This window comes from Populus alba, chromosome 5 (genome assembly GCF_005239225.2).
Source record: "Populus alba chromosome 5, ASM523922v2, whole genome shotgun sequence".
Classification (NCBI taxonomy): domain Eukaryota; kingdom Viridiplantae; phylum Streptophyta; class Magnoliopsida; order Malpighiales; family Salicaceae; genus Populus; species Populus alba.
In genome coordinates, this window is record NC_133288.1 from 8,571,302 (window position 1) to 8,589,470 (window position 18,169).

Genomic DNA, 18,169 nt, shown 5'->3' on the forward strand with positions numbered 1-18,169 from the left:
TTTTTTAAGGATGATCTTGTATTTTAAGAATATAATAACCAAGAAAAATTCATAATGTATTGTGAAGATTAGGTGTATTTGAAACTCGAATTTTAGAGTCTATAAAAATCATATTGGTCTTAACTATAAAATAATTTCTCCTCTTTACTTATAGAAGTAGACATAGTCAAGCTACATAAAATCATTATAGTATGATTGTTTCTTTTTTGTTTGTTATGATATCTTTTATATCTATGTATTTGGTCTGTAACAATCTGGTAGCAAAGCTCTATACTATTTTTGTGAGGTCGATATACATAAATCATAGTATTTTCATCAACATTTGAGATAGAAAATTTGCAGCAAGATCAATTGGTAGCATGAATTTTATCTCTATATCATTTCAAATGATTTTTGATTTGGTAACTTGTAATGCTATATCTTGATATGATATGCTTATACACTAAGAACTTATAATTATTAATCTTAAAATGTTTATATTATTGACTTTTCTCATGCATTTCATGGACATATCATATAATTGATAAAGAGAGCATACTACGATTGATAGTGGGAGAAATCATGTAGATTTATTGTTAATATGTTAATACTTGCAAAAATATTAATGATTTGTCATAATAAAAAAAAGGAGAGAATATTGGTTCACAATTATCCATTGCTCCTAGTTTGAACAAATCAAACCATTAATTGATTTCTAATCATTTTCTTAAGATTATGTTAACATGAATCAAGTACTAAGCTTTGCATTTCAAGGATTATCGATAATGTCTTGAACTTGCACTGAGAACATCTAATTATATTGATAGAATATTATACTTCAAGATTATACTTAGAATATTATATTATATGTGATTTAAGTCTATATAGAGACTAATTTAACTTTTAAGTTAAACTTTCTCTATCTATAATACTATCCTGAAAAGTTGTCATTGAAATTATGTAAAATAGCTTTGTCTACACCTAAAAAGACCAAGACCTCTAGTACATAAGAGGACCATAACAAACATATTTCTAAACCCTTCTAGTAAGCGAGACAATAGGTATAATAAACTAATTAACCAAACAAGTTACAAAATAGTAAACTAATTAACCACACAAGTTACAAAATCCAAAGACAACTGGTAAAACATACAAACCACATCAAATACAAGAAATTCAGAGACAACGAGTAAACCATTTTGCAATTTTAATACTTATTTCAGCTTGGACAATGGTCAACATCATATTAGCAACACAATCAAAGTCAATCTAACGATGAGCTTACATAAGCATTGGATTGTGACATGTATAAGTCTATTTCAATTTTGAAATCTCAAATGAATTAGAATTTGTGTTATATCCCCCTCGCAAATACCACTGACTTGATGTTTCATGCTTACACTATAATCGCATGTAAGTTGTGGTTGAACGTTGCACTTTGTATTGAAGTGAATTTTTTACATATTGCATTAATTAATTCAGCCTTGGGAACATTTGTCTAACCTTGGACTCAATACTTAAACCTGAATCCTTAAGGCTCAAAGCCCAACCAAAGCTCATCATATAAGTAAAGCCACTAGTATATTTAAATTCAGGAATATGGGGTCTATTGGATCACCTTGTCATCTTCCTCAAATACATTATCAATATGACAATCATTTTTCTCATCACTCAATTCATATTCATTATAATAATATGGAGCCGTTACCATACCCAACCAAGGTTCCATACACACCATTTCTTGAATTGATGTTAGGTTCATTACATTACCAATTGTCTTAGATGAACCTGTTGCATGTGATGAATTTATGGTCCTTTAACTATAACTTAGGACTCGAGTCAACTTCAAACTCGAAGAGTTTCCTACTTTAGATTTTCTACTCAAGTAGAGTTCTAATATTTGCAACCCATTTATGGTGATTAACCTAACCATTTCATTAAAACTCATATCACTAGTAATGGGAACACCGACATAACGATTCGAATGACCCTCACGCAACATTTTCCAAGTGATATCAACGTCAAATTCGACCAAATTCCACCTAATTCCTTGACACACTAAAATTTTAAATTAATGAAATGAATTGTTTAATCTCAAGCTACATAACTCGGTACTTTCTTCATGGTAAATGATATCGTTCGCACTATTAATGGTTGTACCACCATAATAGCATAAAATTTCCACTATAGAAGACATGTTTCGTGAAAATCACAACAAAACATAATGCTAATTTGTAAATATAACAAATTATTCAAGTTACATTAAAAAACCTAAAATTAACAAAAACCATAACTAAACCCTGAAACACTAATATTAATATAATCAACACAATATAATTCATCTACTTTTCTTACCAAATAAGACAATGTATACACTAAACTAATTTTATATCTAATTAATCTTAAATTATAGTTCAATTAGATAAAATCAACAAAACCCTTAACCTAAACTCTTGTCTTAAAAAAATCATAAATTAGCCAAGTAAAATAACAAATTAATAGAGAAAAAGATGAATATAGCTTGAATTGGTTAAATGTGGTGCTTATGGGTAGTGGTGGCATGGTAGTGATGGTAGGGAGAAATTAGTGGTTGTCGTGGATGGATGGTTAGAGAAAGAACCAACGGTTGAAAAAGAGAAATGTGAGGTTTGTCGTGGGGAAGAGAGAGACAAAAAAAATTAGTGGAGAGAGAGATTAGCTTGTCTGATATGAGAGTAGTGATATGAGGAGGGAGAAACAAGAGAAAAGAGAAGAAAGTAAAGGAAGAAGAAAAGAAAAAAAAACTGCCTTCAAAATAATTAATCATGTGGTTATTGCATGCATGACCTATAGGCGGTACATTTACTATATGTGCAATTAGTTGTGGCATGTAGTATATGTTTGACCACTGTTTTTCATGCTAGAGTGAGAATTATTTTTTTAATTATGCTAGTTTGTAGTTTGTGAAATGAGTTTACCCTATGCCAATTGAAAAAATAAAAAAAAAACTCCTTCCTTTCATGAAGACATGCAGATTACATAGCATTACATAATGTGTTTTTAGCATCCATCGTTGTAAATGAGTGTTTGTTATTTGTGGTGTGATCATGATTTTTTCAAAATTAATTAAATGTATTAATGTTAAAACTAAAAAATATTTTAATATATTTTTAAACAAAAATTACTTTAAAAAAACAACACCAACTTTTAACTATTTAAAACATGATGTAAGACATGATACTCGTGCAATGTGAACTCATTGGTGAGGAACGAGGACCACCAGCACTCACTGTCTCCTCCACTTGAAGTCATGAACCCTTCACAGAACCTTGCACACGTGCTACCATGAGAATGGTCATTATCTTCGAAATGGAGGAGAGGAAGAAATTTCCTTGACCTTACATCAAATTAATGGTTGGTTTACAATCTCAATCTGTTATTTGTTGCCAGCTCCATACATTCCTGTCCTCCTATCCAAGCCCTGAGACCAAACATCGAGTCAAATTCATGGCTGCATGCTGCTAAAGCTACTCAGCTGCTGCTGCTGCTCTGTAAGTATTTTATTATTTGCTCATGTATGAAACCGAAGTTTCTTGAAATTTCTTTCAACATGCACTTCTTAAAAATGGTCTGCTTTAAATTCCCGTGTCTTGTCTTTCATGTGATTAAATTCCCATATCAGATAAAGCCACTTTTCACAGCTGTTGTCGTTGACTTCTTTTGGTTGCTCGCTTCCGGTTAACTTTAAATGGAAATCAGTTTTTAAACCAATTGTCATGTTTCATGTGCTCTTTGAATGCTCTTCTCTTTTCTCTGAATGGTTCTGGTGGGTTCAATTCACTTATCAGCAGTAACCACTGATTTGTGGATAATATATTGGTATCATGGTTATTTCTTACTGCTTATTATCTCTTCCAATATCTTCTTTGCTTGTGGCTTTCTGCTTCTCTCAGATAATATATTATATATTGCTTGCCTTTTTAATATTCATGTATTTCTAAGATCTGGGAGAAGGCATATCTTTTTTGGGATCTGGCACTGTTTAGATATGGAGTTTGCAATTGATTCATTTATCTTTTGTTGTGTTTTGTAAGGGTTGTAGGATTAAATATGCTCTTTGTTGTCTTTGTTCTTTGCAGAATCAATAAAAGAAAAGGGGAAAAAAGAGAGGGTTTTTGAATAGGAAAATCACCATGAAGTTTATTTGGGTTCTGGTGTTGATGGTTTGCTACAATGGGGTTTGCCTAAATGGAGTTACTACAAATGTAACTACAAGACCTCCTTTTGTGAACATTGGAGCTCTTTTGTCATTCAACACTACAATTGGAAAAGTTGCAAAAGTTGCAATACAAGCTGCAGTTGATGACGTGAATTCTGACCCATCTGTTCTTGGTGGAACTAAGCTAAGGCTTCATATGCAGGATACTAATCAAAGTGGATTTCTTGGCATTGTTGAGTGTACATCCTTTATTATCTCTTGCCTGTTCTTTTCATTTCTCCTTCAAATTCATTTCTTGAATTTCAAAGATGGATTATGATTCTTCATCTTAATCTCATTGGTGATTGCAGCTTTGAAGTTCATGGAAACTGATACTGTGGCCATAATTGGTCCCCAGTCTTCAGTGACAGCTCATGTAATATCTTTTGTAGCAAATGAGCTCCAAGTCCCTTTATTATCATATTCATCCACAGATCCTACTCTTTCTTCACTTCAGTTCCCGTACTTTATCATGACCTCCCGGAATGACCTCTATCAGATGGCTGCTATAGCTGAAATTGTGGAATATTATGGATGGAGAGAGGTGATAGCAATTTATGGGGATGACGATTATGGGAGAAATGGGATAGCTGCATTAAGTGATAAACTTGCAGAGAGACGATGTAAAATCTCATTTAAAGCACCTCTGAGCCCTACAGCAACCCGGCAGGAGATCACTGATCTGCTAGTTGAGGTGGCATTAACCGAGTCCCGGATTCTTGTTGTTCATACTTTTTACAGTTGGGGTCCAGTTGTATTCAGTGTTGCTCAATATCTTGGCATGATGGGACCTGGATATGTGTGGATTGCTACTAATTGGCTCTCCACTCTCTTAGAAACCGATTCTCTCTCGTCAGATGCTTTGGATGATATTCAAGGAGTTCTTACATTGCGTATGTACACTCCAAATTCAGAACTCAAAAGGAAGTTTATATCTAGGTGGAGCAACTTGACTAGAGGGACAACAGGTTATGGCCTTAATCCTATAGGTCTGAGTACCTATGGTCTATATGCTTATGACACAGTATGGTTACTTGCTCGTGCAATCAATGCTTTTTTAGATCAAGGAGGCAACATTTCATTTTCAAGTGAATCAAGACTAGCTAAGCTACGCGGAGGGAGTTTGCATCTAGATGCCATGACCATTTTCAACGGAGGAGAGCTGTTACGTAAAAACATTTTGCAGGTTAACATGACTGGCGTGACAGGCCAACTCAAGTTTAATCCTGATGGGAATCTCATTAATCCTGCTTATGAAGTCATCAATGTGATTGGCAATGGGATCAGAAAGATTGGTTATTGGACTAACTATTCTGGTTTATCTGTCGTGCCTCCTGAAACTCTTTACTCAAAGCCTCCTAATCGTTCCAGCTCTAGTCAAAATTTATACAGTGTTCTTTGGCCTGGCCAAACAGCACAGAAGCCTCGTGGGTGGGTTTTCCCAAACAACGGAAGACATTTGAGAATCGGTGTCCCAAATCGCGTTAGTTTTCGTGATTTTGTCTCTCAAGTACCAGGCACTGATATGTTTACTGGGTACTGCATTGATGTTTTCACTGCTGCTATCAGCTTGTTGCCATATGCTGTCCCATATAAATTAATTCCATTTGGAGATGGAATTAATAACCCAAGTGGCAATGAGCTTGTACGTTTGATCACAGCGGGTGTGAGTATTCTAAAAAAAATCTTTGCAGATTTTCAAAGTACAATGGTTCTCTATTTTTATTCGGTTTTCATCTTTCATGCAGGTCTATGATGCAGCAATAGGTGATATTGCAATCATCACAAACAGAACGAGGGTGGCCGACTTTACACAGCCATATATCGAGTCTGGGCTAGTTGTAGTAGCTCCTGTTAAAAAAATGAATTCTAGTGCTTGGTCATTTCTGAAGCCATTTACTCGACAGATGTGGGGGGTTACAGCACTCTTTTTCATCATTGTGGGTGCAGTTGTTTGGATTTTGGAGCACAGGTTGAATGATGATTTCAGAGGCCCTCCTAGAAGACAACTGATTACTATTCTATGGTAAGCATCTTGCAACGTCCTGTAGAATGTTTAGGAATGCTTCTTCACTTTGACTTTTTCTATATTCTTTTCAATTTCTGTCAGGTTATCTCAATATCTTGAACAAATTATTACAATATCAGTTCATCTTTTGGCTTGAGATTCTCAATCTCCTAAGATCATGCTTGGCTTCTGCAGGTTTAGCTTTTCAACTTGGTTCTTTGCCCATAGTAAGTTGAAATGAAAATCATTTAACTGTCCTTTCTAATAGCCACCAGAATAAAGTAGCTTCAATCTGACAAGTTGCTTTCTCCTATTTAATGTAGGAGAAAATACCATCAGCACTCTTGGTCGCTTTGTATTACTTATATGGCTATTTGTGGTTCTTATAATTAACTCAAGCTACACAGCAAGCTTGACCTCAATCCTTACAGTTCAGCAGCTTACTTCTCCTATTAAAGGCATTGATAGTTTAATATCAAGCAAAGATCCAATTGGTTACCAGCAGGGATCATTTACCGGAGACTATCTAGTTAATGAACTTGGCATTCACAAATCCAGGCTTGTTTCACTTAAGATGCCAGAAGACTTTGCTAAAGCCTTGAAAGATGGTCCCCATAAGGGTGGTGTGGCTGCTGTGGTTGATGAGCGCGCTTACGTAGAGCTCTTCCTCTCAAATCAATGTGAATTCAGTATCGTGGGTCGAGAGTTCACCAAGAATGGATGGGGATTTGTAAGTGCATCAAAATGGCACAATTCTGTTGTTCATTCTAGACTCTTTTATTGGATAGTAAATGCCATGTGTCTTTTGTCTTTAACATTTCCAGCTTATGAAAATGTGTGTTCTTCATTTACTAGGCATTTCCAAAAGACTCGCCTTTTGCAGTAGATTTGTCAACTGCCATTCTGACACTATCAGAGAATGGGGATCTGCAAAGGATCCATGACAAATGGCTTATGAGAAGTGCATGTAGTTCACAAGGCGCAAAGTTGGATGTGGACAGGCTTGACCTAAGAAGCTTCTGGGGCCTATATTTGATGTGTGGAATAGCTTGCTTGCTTGCTCTCTTCATATATTTTCTGAAGATGGTGCGGCAGTTCAGTCGGCACTCCTCATCGGAGTTAGATTCTGCTGGTCGCAGCTCAACATCTGCGCGTCTTCAAACATTTCTTTCATTTGTTGACGAAAAGGAACAGGAAGTGAAACGCCGCTCCAAGAGAAGGCAACTGGAAATGGCCTCTAATCGAAATGAATCCATGGACAATTACAGCTCCAAGAGACGACACATTGAGTCGCCTCCATATGGAAGTCCACAAGCTGGTAATGAGGCCTAATTATCCACCATCAATGTACAGTCAATCGGCAGTGTTTACTTTTAGGGTAATCACTATCAGTTGATCCTTGATACCCTGCAACTTCAACCACTTAAAGGCATATGCAGGTAATGTTAAAGAGAATCATTGGCAGCAACCTTTAGTTCTCGAGTTAGGATAGAAAGATTCAGGAATTATATATATGCTTTTATTGTAATGAATCAATCATCTGGTATGTCCAGTTAAGACCTCCCCCCCCCCTCCTTTTTGTTTGCATCCTATCTTTTGAATTAAAAAGATACAATTTAAAGTGAGTGAATTACAGTGTACAAATACATATTCAATCTTAAAGTTCTTAGAATTTTCATTGTAGTTTTATTTTATTTATTTTTCAATTCTAAGTTAGAAAAAGAAGAGAGAATCTCCTTAAAAAAAACAACAATGAGGTTAATTGTTTGGCTACAATTTGGTAACAAAAGAAAGATTCTTGTATTGATGATTTTTTTCTCTCTCTCGAGAAGAGTTTAGTAGATATGTTTTTTCTATTTAAACATAGAAAAACAAAGTAGAACATGTTTGGTTTTTATTTATTTTTAATCTGGTTGATTTTTTTTTTTTTGTGCGGTGTCTTATGATTGTTTGTGCTGGTTTTAATGGTGTTCTTGAATAAAAATAGATAAAAAGAAATGACTTTTAAAATTAAAAAAAAAAAAACCCTCTTAATTTTGTAGTCACCACAACAGTGGATAGATTTTGTAAGTCATGTTCATGTCTCATGTTGAGGAACTGGAAAAAAAAAAACTGCATCGAAGGATTTAGAATTTAAATAATCAATCCAAACCATTCATTTATTAGATTTTCAATCTTAATCATCCAATTGGTTTATTATCTAAACTAGCCGAAGTTCTTTTCTTCACTCGATCCCCCAAAGCACTCTCTTTTATCCACAGCAGGTATGGCCTTGAGGTCTTGCACAGCATGTGGAGCTTCACATCTGAAGCAGCAGCAATTTGATAGAAAGGGATCTTGTGCACAAATAGACTTGAAATATTACCAGAATAACAAAATATTTGGATTGCTTGCAAGAATCATATTTACCAGCAACCTCACTATGTACTCGGGCTGGGCTACGCCGCAAAGGGACCTTTTGCCTCCATATAAACTCCTCGTGTCTTCCCTTCATACACCGTAGCCCGGAGGGAAGAATCCTCCTCGTTCTTGGCCATTGTATGGATTTTAAGCACGCCTCGCTAAGCCTGTGTGATTAACTTGGTTTGATTGTAAATGCCCCAAGGTAAGTTGCAATATGAGAAGCAATACATTTTATGAAAAAAATTATTTTGAGAACAAGCGGGATGAGCAAATGACAAGAGATGATGGGTGGATTTAGACTACAAGAGATCTTGACTTACCTCGTCCAGTGTCCAATTTTTAGGGGTGTCCTCGTGCAGGAACCACCATGGCCCATTTTTGGAGATTAATCTAGCAAGAAATGAGAGTGCAGTAGGAATTAGTTGCAAGAACATTTGTCAACATTCTGAATTGCAGATGGTATAGCTAGGATAATCAGACATGAAACCATACAACAACAGTTCAGCATCAAACACTGTTTTGCCGCGGAGAGAACTGTACTGACAGGTTTGGAATCCAAATACGAGTTCATGCAATGACGAGGGTTGATCCCAGTAGTTTAAATGTTAAAGAAACATTGTTGCACGTTAATGTCACACAGTTCATTACCTCGTATATCCAGCGACTGTCCGCAAGCCCATGAAAAGAGTTAGTCCAGACCAAACTCCGTAGAGACCAAAGATTGAGGGTGCGTAGAGAATAAATGCAGAAGAAATTGCCCCAACCATCATCTAGTATTATTTGTACAAATGTTAGGACATATTTGGAAGAAAAAACTGTGCTATAAAATCATGGCAGAAACCCTATGAATGCAATCCATCATGAGATCAAAACTTACCATAGACCATGCAGCATATGAAAAATCAGATATGCCATAATGCAGGCCGTCAAATATGTAAGCAAGCGCATTGATAGGTTGACTAGCACTCACAAACTGTTGAACATTTAGACAAGATTGGATAGAGTAAATTAATTAAAACAGGCAGAAAGAAGATGGTGACAGCTAATAAAGTTAACTGAAATTTTGAAATTAAGGAGCTAGAGCAAACATGGATACATACCAGCACCCCAGATCTGACTATTGCTAGTACCTCTGCGTCTTTAGTGAACATAGTTGCTATAGAACTAAACGACACACCCAATATGATTGCTAAGGAAATGCCAGTAATCAATCCAGTCTGGTGAAATCATATGACATGTTATTGATCGGCATGAAGCCCGGAGAAGAAACAGTATGAAATAAAACGAAATATCTTACAAAGCACAGCCAAATACTAGAACTGTCACCTTCAAAGCAGAGAATGTAATTTCTTTCACTGTGCTGTAGTCACCTTTTGCAGAAGAGCTTGCAATAAGGGCCTGCAAGAAATATGGTTTCTTTGATCATCGGAGAATCTTGAAGGATGTACGACAAAAAGATAAAGGAGAGAATAACACGAACTGCAACAGTAGGAAGGCTGAATACGATTTACAAGAGGACTCCAACCCTGATCTTATTCACATGATTATATACGAACTATGATTCACACATGGGCAATCAAGAACCTCCTAATGAAAGGATATATATAGGTTGCTAAATTATTAGGCTCTGATCTCATAGAATACAATTGAAATTGGTTATCTGCTAAGAGTTGTCACCTAGAAGAAGTTTGAATACAGAGTTAGAGAAAGGTAAACTGTGAATTGGCCTTACCTGACCGGATGCAGCTTGAGCATCTGCAAGAAGTGAAACTGATAGCCACACTTGTAAACATATTTGATGAGCTGCCATTGGTAGTGCTCCTTGACGAGCAGCCATTGATGTGCTCAAAGTTATGGTCATGACAGCAGCTAAAGTTCTCCCAAGAAGAAAACCACCTGAAAAGATAGTTTATCCTTTAGAATATCTCTTTTTTTAAAAAAAAAAACATAAATTTTTAAGGTTAGTTAAATCTCTAGAATTTGCAGAGAGGAAGGAGTATCCAACAGAGAGAACAAATACTGAAAAAAATAATTAACATGCTTGTCTGCAACACATTTTAACAGAATTCATAAGGAAAATTGAAGTATATATATTAAATCAACACAGCATGAGCATATTTCCAATAATAATTAAACAAATTTAAATGTTTTATGCAAATTATTGAGATCAAGCAGATCTGCCAATCTACAAAGAACTTTTTGCGAGCAAAATTGCAACATCTATTTATACTCCAAACCAAATTTTGAGTGATAGTTCTAAGCCTAAGAGAATCCATGCTGTAAAATTTTCTTCTATATATCAGAGTAGAACAGGAAAATAATCGTCGCAGTTTACACAATCAAGCATTTACCTCAAAGTTTAAAGTTCAAAATCTTCAAGAATATAGTAATTCCAAAAGTAATTTTGAACTTCAGCATCAGAAACGCTATTTTAGACCAGAGATTTTTCCTTTGGACCACAATATGATAGGTATTACTAGGTTAGTATTATTAAAACAACACTAAGACTAGGTACATATTTCAACACGATCTGACAAAAAGAAACCATCACAACACAGCAAGCAACATATAGCTGTTAAAATCTTCGTGGATATATAAAAGTTGATCATGGCTAAATGCATCAGCACACTAAGACTTACCAGAGCTGAGGTAGCCACCACAATCCAAGCTTTGGACATTCGGAAAGGACAAAATTGTCCTTTTGTTAAGATACCAGATCATGAGAAAGGCAACAACGTATCTGAAAATTTTGATTCAAAGCCACTATTTACGATGCTCACTGCAGTGGGAGCAAAAGAAAATGCAGCACAGTAAAAAGAACATACTGAGACACAACGGTTGAGATGGCAGCTCCAGTTACACCCAAGCCAAAATAGTTCATCAGCAAGGGGAACAAGAGTACAGCTGAAAAATTGCCAAACCCTGCAAATAAATATTCCAACTCGGTCAGATCAAAAGAATACTTACACTTACTGAATCGGAAATCTTGTTGGAAGCATGCATATCCTAACATATGATTGTTCTAACAATTCATCGAATTTAGTCTTAGACCACCATTAATGTAATTTTAATGCCAGGTAAAGAAAGTGAAGATTCTAGCTGTGGATATGTGATGCTTACTGATGCTGTTAAATATGGTAGCCTTTGTGCAAGTTTCATCTAACCAAAGTAGATATGTGATGCTTAGTGATGTTGTTACATTTATGCTCCATGCCTGTTAAAGAAACTAAAAATAACCTAATGACTTGTTGGTACTTAATAATTCCAGCCAAACACCTGCCTAGACACAGGACAGGAGTCTTAGTGTCCTTAAACCCACGAAAAATGCCCTGAATGGCCAGATAAACTACAACTGCTGGAGCACCAATTGCCCTGAGTTTGAGAAATCTTTCTGCTGGGATGCGCATTGGTGAAGCCTGTGCAGAAAATTAGGTTCAGAAAACAGTCAACACAGTAAATAAAAATATCACATGAGACATAATTTTCAGTAACAAGAGAAAAGAAGAATTGATATGGTAAATGAAGTATCAGGTGTGCTTACAGGTGGTATGCCCATCATATTGAGAAATATTCCGGATCCTAGATACATAGCCAAAGCCTCAAATACACCAATTCCAGCTGCTAAGACTAAAGCCGTAGAGACAGAAGGCAGTGACTTTCTTTCAGCCATTTCATCTTCAGGGTGGAGATGACCTTTACATCAAACAACTTCAAGTTTAGACTAACAATCTTCCAATTCTGCGTTCATACGATACAGTTGCATGTCTGCTAGAAGCTTGACTAACACGTGTTAATAAATTATATTTACCTGAAGTAGACTTGCTAGCATTCCTTGAGATGTCTTCAGCCACAAATGAAGTTGCTACACTGAGGAGAGGTATATTAAAAACCTTTGATAGGATATTGAATATTGACATGGAAACTCCTGCTGTTGCCAACTCCAAAGGACCTTTTTGAACATAAAAAGTTTAAGAGCTCACTAAGCTGTTGCTGTTTTCCAATAGAACATTTGTAAATCTAGATTCACCAGCAAGTACCTACCCAATCTACCGACATAAGCTGTTTCCATGAGTTGTGCTAAAGGTTCAATTGCTTGTCCAGCAATTGCTGGTATAGAAAGCATTATGAGTTCATTTTGGACACTAGGCGTGCGTGATTGACTGGCTATTGGTGGCCCTGTTGAGTCACTGAAAGATAACCAAGAATATTTACATGTAAGAAAAATAATAATAATTATTATAATCACAATATCGTCAAAGAGAGACATCCTAAATGATGCAGCCAGCCAAGATTGAAAGAATAAATAGAAGTATGGTACGAAGACATTTATCATTACTACACAAAGCAGATCACATATACATGAAAACAAACCCTGAAGGCGAAGTGAATTAGTAGCAGTAAATCTTACTAGATTCCCTTGCTTACAGATCTCCCATTGTTTGAAGCCAATCTCTCCTCGACACTCGAAAGATTCAAGCTATATTCTGAAGTTTGCCGATCAAAGATTGACCCACAACACTTGGTGAAAGTGTTGAATCTCAGTCCCCTCTTATTGCTCACCACAAAATGACAAAGATGAGGAACTTTTATTTCATCTTTTAATGTAAAAGCTTCACCCCTTTTTATCACTCTTCTTTCACGTCTTTTACCAATGACTCCATAAAAGGGTAAACCTCTAAGTTGAGTAACAGTCATCTTTGCCAATGAATAGATTGCCCTATTAGTTCTGTATAATCAAGTGCAGAGATCAAGGGAACCTGTGTAAACTTGGCAAAAAACAAACCAAAGTTAGATTTCCCTCTGAATTTCCTATTGACATTCAATCCAATATCATTCCCCTGTAGCAAACAATGCTAAAAGAAGAAGAAGAAAAAGTTAAGGCTTGCCCTTTGGTTACTGAGAAAACAATCAAAAAGAAGAAATAGCATTGTGCCATTTTTGTGATTTGCTACACAGGATCAAAGACTACCAGAATTTCAGTCAAATTATTCTCTCTTGACTGTATTTCTATAATGCGACCCATCCAAGTTACAATTATCAACTAAAAAGCAGCCAAAACTACACATAACATGGTATTCAACAAAATTCTTTTCCTTTTTTGTTTCGTTTATCTTGTTTTCTTGGCAACTTCAGAGATAGAATAACAAAAACGAAGAAAACCCAACAACACAAAAGCAATTTCAAGGACATTTCCATTTAGCTGCTGAGGAAACAACCTCTCTTTAAGTATAAAAACAACTTCACTCTTTTCAATTTCTGCTCTTTTATAATCAACTGAAATGGTATCCTTACAGCCTAGGGGTTACAACACATAATTCAAACAATGTGGAGCACTGAGAGATCACTTACAAGAGTGGAAAGAATCTGGAGACCAAGCAACGACCCAAAAACCGAGGGAGAGAAACTAGTGGCTGCAAATGTGGCGGGATCCTGTAGCACACTAGCTCTAAGAAGATGATTAAAGTAATGGCTATTATTTGTACTGCATAAGATGGCAGGGTTGGGGGGGTAGTTGAACTTGATGACCGATAGCTATGCTCGATGAGTGATTGCTACATCGGTTCTGTAATATTATTATCATTTTAGAAAATATTGTTGGGTCCGCCTTGTCTGATTCTTATTCCCTCAACAATCAGTGACTAGGATGCCTAGTGGAAAAAATCAACAATCAGTAAGCATCCATAGTGTCAAACGTGACAATTATTTTATTTTATGTTTTTATGTAATATTATTATTATTACACACACACACGATTCTATAATGTATTTCAATGAAAGCTGTCCCTGAATTCAAATTTAAAAAAATGAAATGACTTTTTTTTTTTGTTTTAAATTGAATTTTTTATATTTTTATTATTATTTTGATAAACTGATATAATAAATAAATAAATAAATAAATAAATAATAATATTTCAATATATTTTTAAAGTAAAAAATATTTTTAAAAACAATGATACTATAATAATTATTTAAAGTTTTTTATAATAATATTTCTTTTTAAAGTTTTTTTTTAAATACATCAAAAAATAATTATTATTTAAAAATTATTTTTTATAACAACACATTAAAATGATCAGATAATATAAAACAAAATTAATTTTTTAAAAAAATTGATTTTTTAAAAAACACAATTTCAAACATGTTTCTAAATAAGCTCTTAATGTTTTCATTTTGACAATTTAAAAGTATAATATATGTTATTTTTTAAAGTGTTTTGTATTTAAAAATATATTAAAATAATATATATATATATATATATATATATATTGATTTTTTTTATAACAACATATTAAAATAATTTAAAAATATAAAAAAATTAAAATTAAAATCTTAAAAATTCTAAAAAAATATACCTTGAAAAAAAAAAAAACCAAGATTTTGGAGATACCATGTGGGTACCTAAACCGTAAACGCAACAATTAGAGAAAAACACTAGTGATAGAACAATTAATATAAGTAATTAAATTAAGTGAAGAAGTAATATGGTTGGAATCATGAATGGGATTCGTGAGAATAAATTTGTTAAATTAATGAGCTGTAAAGCCAACAGCCATGATCGTTGGAGCCTCGTGGCTGAGTGAGAAAGAAGAGGAGGCTGCCATTTCTTGAAAGGTCATCCATCAATCAGAACATGGCAATTTTCAACATGGCCTAGCATTATCAATGCAGTGACGATGATCTCTTGACCTTTTCTTCGTATCCTCTTTCCACCTGGCCTCCAAATTCTATTCATAACACATGCATCATTTCTGTGCCCAAAATAATGCTAGTCGGTTCAATAATTGTTCTCGTTTTGCCAACAATCATTCTTTAAAAAATAAATAAAAAAAAAACTTAATTAAATACAAGTATGGAGCCCTAATTGGAGTCTAGAAACACCTCTTGAAATATTTAACTTATGAAGTTCTCAGAAATTAGGTAAGTGAATTCGTATTGGATTGCTCTTTCTGATCCAAAAACAATTTATTCTTCACCATGGGAAGAGATGAATCTTCAAAGTTCTTGGTATTTAACTTTTCATGTGTAAGTTATTTCATTCTTAAAGGTATTATTTCATATTTTAATCATAATTATAATACTTGATTTGAGTAGCCTAGAACACATATCAAATCCCTTAATCATACATCAAACATGTTAGTCAGTGTGAGCCCAAGTTTTTTAAAAAACAATTATTCAAAACAATATTTTTTTATAAAAAAATAAGATTTTTCCACTAAAACAGTACTACTCAAGCTTTAAATTAATAAGTTGACCTCTCAATCCAAATATGATATTATAATCATGGTTTTAATTTTTATGTGGATAATTTACTTTAAACTTAACATAGAAAAACTTATTTTGATATATGAATGAAATTATTTACCACTAGTTCTTTTATACACAAATAAAAAAAAATGATCCTAAAATAACTTGTTAACTATTTTTGATATGTTTAGAGATGATAATTTTACTCAAACTTGATGGATACTAATCAAATTAAATGAATATAATTTTTTTTATTCAATCGAGTTTGGGTAAAACTCAAAGGCAAAAACTCGGGTTTTAATTGAGTATAGTTACTAAATTACTTTACCCAAAACTCAACCCAAACGTAACCCAAAATGCATTAACAACTTTAAAGTTTGAAAAAATCATGTTTATACTAAACTATATATGTAAAGAAAGGTAGAGTTGTCTTTCTGGTGTCACTTCACTTCATTTCGCTCTTTTCTTAATCCAACAACTTAATTTGGCGGTGACAATTGTTTTTTCTTTTATATACCAAGCTATATACATAAAGAAGAAACTTAACTTGAATTTCTTGCTTACGTATGGCTGGCTTGTGATTGTTCCTCTTCTCCTCCCAATAAAAAAAATTATAAAACTCTCTCCTTTTCTATTTTTATTTCTATTCATCATGTCTGCTTGCTAATTTTGGATTGTTTTAATAGTTTTCTTGTAATTATGATAAAATTTCCTTCTTGTGTATTTATAATTTTAAAGTGGTATCTTCGATCAATAGTTATGTTTGATGTAAGTTCTTTTGTATCTGCTTCAATTAAAAGAACTTTGCAACTTAAGATTGTAATTTTAAGTTAACTGGTTTGAATTATAGAGTTCTAAGTTAATTAGTTTGAACTTTAGATTTACTCTTAGATCTACTCGAGTAATTTCAAATTTGTATTACAGAATTACACGAGTATGAATATGATTAAATTCATTTTACACAAATAGTAGTTCAACTAAAAAAGTAACTAAATAATTAAAACAACTTGAATGTAAAGTAAACTCCATAACCTAGAAAATGAATACTTATATTGATAGAGTGATTCATAGTATAATTATAATTATATCCATGAATTGAAACTTTTAGATAATGAAACATCTCTTTGATATTTTTGGTATATGGAATTGAAACTGCAAGCTTACTAATTTCAAAGGAAAATACATGTTTACTTAACTACTGCCTACTATTCTATTGCCTACAAAGTTATTGCTTATAGAGTACAGCTTACAAACTATCGCCTACAAACTATCACCTACTGGTTTCAGGTTTGAAAGGTCTTAAGAACTTGATAAAACTAAAATAAACTATCATAATGAAAGCTTGAGCAATCTACAATATGTTTAAAACAATGAGAAAAACAAAAAGAACTATTTTTTTTTTTTTTTGGAAAAACATCAGATTATTCTAACACTAAAATCAATCTAAAAATGCAAGATGAGTTTAAACAACATCAAAAAGTGGTTTAAATATTAATAAAGCATGAATAAGTAGGTTACATAGACTCCACTCTTGAACTTTTACATGGTTATACCTTCTTCAAGCTTGCTGACTATAAACAATTGTTTTCCTTCTCTCTTCTTTCATTTTTTCCCTTTCACTATCTTTTCCTTCCAAAGCTTGTTAGACCTTCTATATTAGGCTCTTGAACCTTCACACTAAGATCTTTTCACAGTGTGTTTCTCCATGTTTTTTTTTTTCATTTTCTAAGGGTTTGAAACAGTTGGAACCTCTGTCTTTCAATGGTTTTAAGATGATGGTTTTACAACAAACTTAATTTTTAGAGATTTTGATGATTTTTTCAAACTTGGAAATCAAGAAGCTTGTTTGGATCTATTCATGCTCAATTTGAAGGACTATAACTCCATATTCATTCGTTTAAATGTGTCAACTCGATCAATCAAGAATTTGAAATTATAGTGATGGCCGATTGGAAACAAGCAATGGGGGAGCCATAATAGGGCAAGAGGGGGAAATTGCCCCCATCATCTTCTTTTTTTGAGCGTATGTTTTTATATTACAATATTAATATAATAGCTTTACAGGGTTAATTTTCTTTGTTGGCTGCTAATTGATCCAAACTCTTTTACTTTTTTCACTATTGTCCCTACCTCTCTCTTTTCTACAAAATTTATCTTCAAGCCCTAAGCTATTAATTAGTTAAGCACGTAACCTCTTATGCTTTATGCTTTCATCTTTTCTATTTGTTTCATTTCTAATTTTAGTTTTATTTCTTTTATAATTAGTTATTGAAAATGTTAGGGTTTATAATAATTTAT

The 18,169-nt window shown here is 33.7% G+C and overlaps 2 protein-coding genes across 8 annotated transcripts; one reads left to right on the top strand and one right to left on the bottom strand.

The window, feature by feature from the left end:
- The first annotated feature begins 3,227 nt into the window (after positions 1–3,227).
- LOC118029928 (glutamate receptor 3.6) lies at positions 3,228–7,907 on the top strand. Of its 4 annotated transcripts, none has more exons than XM_035033916.2 (7): positions 3,228–3,509; positions 4,098–4,416; positions 4,528–5,882; positions 5,965–6,242; positions 6,420–6,451; positions 6,548–6,954; positions 7,080–7,907. In XM_035033916.2, the coding sequence occupies exons 2-7, from the start codon at positions 4,152–4,154 to the stop codon at positions 7,554–7,556; spliced, it is 2,814 nt and encodes a 937-aa protein (XP_034889807.1). In that variant the 5' UTR covers positions 3,228–3,509; positions 4,098–4,151; the 3' UTR covers positions 7,557–7,907. The 4 variants fall into 4 exon arrangements, with proteins under 4 accessions (XP_034889807.1, XP_073265407.1, XP_034889808.1 ...); XM_073409306.1 differs by lacking the exon at positions 3,228–3,509 and adding an exon at positions 3,629–3,784; XM_035033917.2 differs by lacking the exon at positions 3,228–3,509 and adding an exon at positions 3,681–3,837.
- Positions 7,908–8,356: 449 nt separating this feature from the next.
- LOC118029930 (protein DETOXIFICATION 45, chloroplastic) lies at positions 8,357–14,193 on the bottom strand. 4 transcript variants are annotated; one of them, XR_004684243.2, is made up of 16 exons: positions 13,977–14,193; positions 13,036–13,393; positions 12,669–12,814; positions 12,436–12,576; positions 12,169–12,320; positions 11,908–12,043; positions 11,453–11,549; positions 11,267–11,367; positions 10,360–10,523; positions 9,954–10,025; positions 9,728–9,844; positions 9,505–9,600; positions 9,276–9,397; positions 8,948–9,017; positions 8,634–8,803; positions 8,357–8,529 (listed from the first exon to the last, which is right to left on the bottom strand). XR_004684243.2 is itself a non-coding variant. In XM_035033920.2 (15 exons), exons 2-15 carry the CDS (start codon positions 13,320–13,322, stop codon positions 8,786–8,788), a joined length of 1,719 nt encoding a protein of 572 aa, XP_034889811.1. In that variant the 5' UTR covers positions 13,323–13,384; positions 13,977–14,193; the 3' UTR covers positions 8,357–8,785. The 4 variants fall into 4 exon arrangements, 3 of the variants coding, with proteins under 3 accessions (XP_034889811.1, XP_034889810.1, XP_034889812.1); XM_035033920.2 differs by having other exon boundaries at positions 8,357–8,803; positions 13,036–13,384; XM_035033919.2 differs by having other exon boundaries at positions 8,357–8,803.
- Between the last annotated feature and the right edge of the window lie 3,976 nt (positions 14,194–18,169).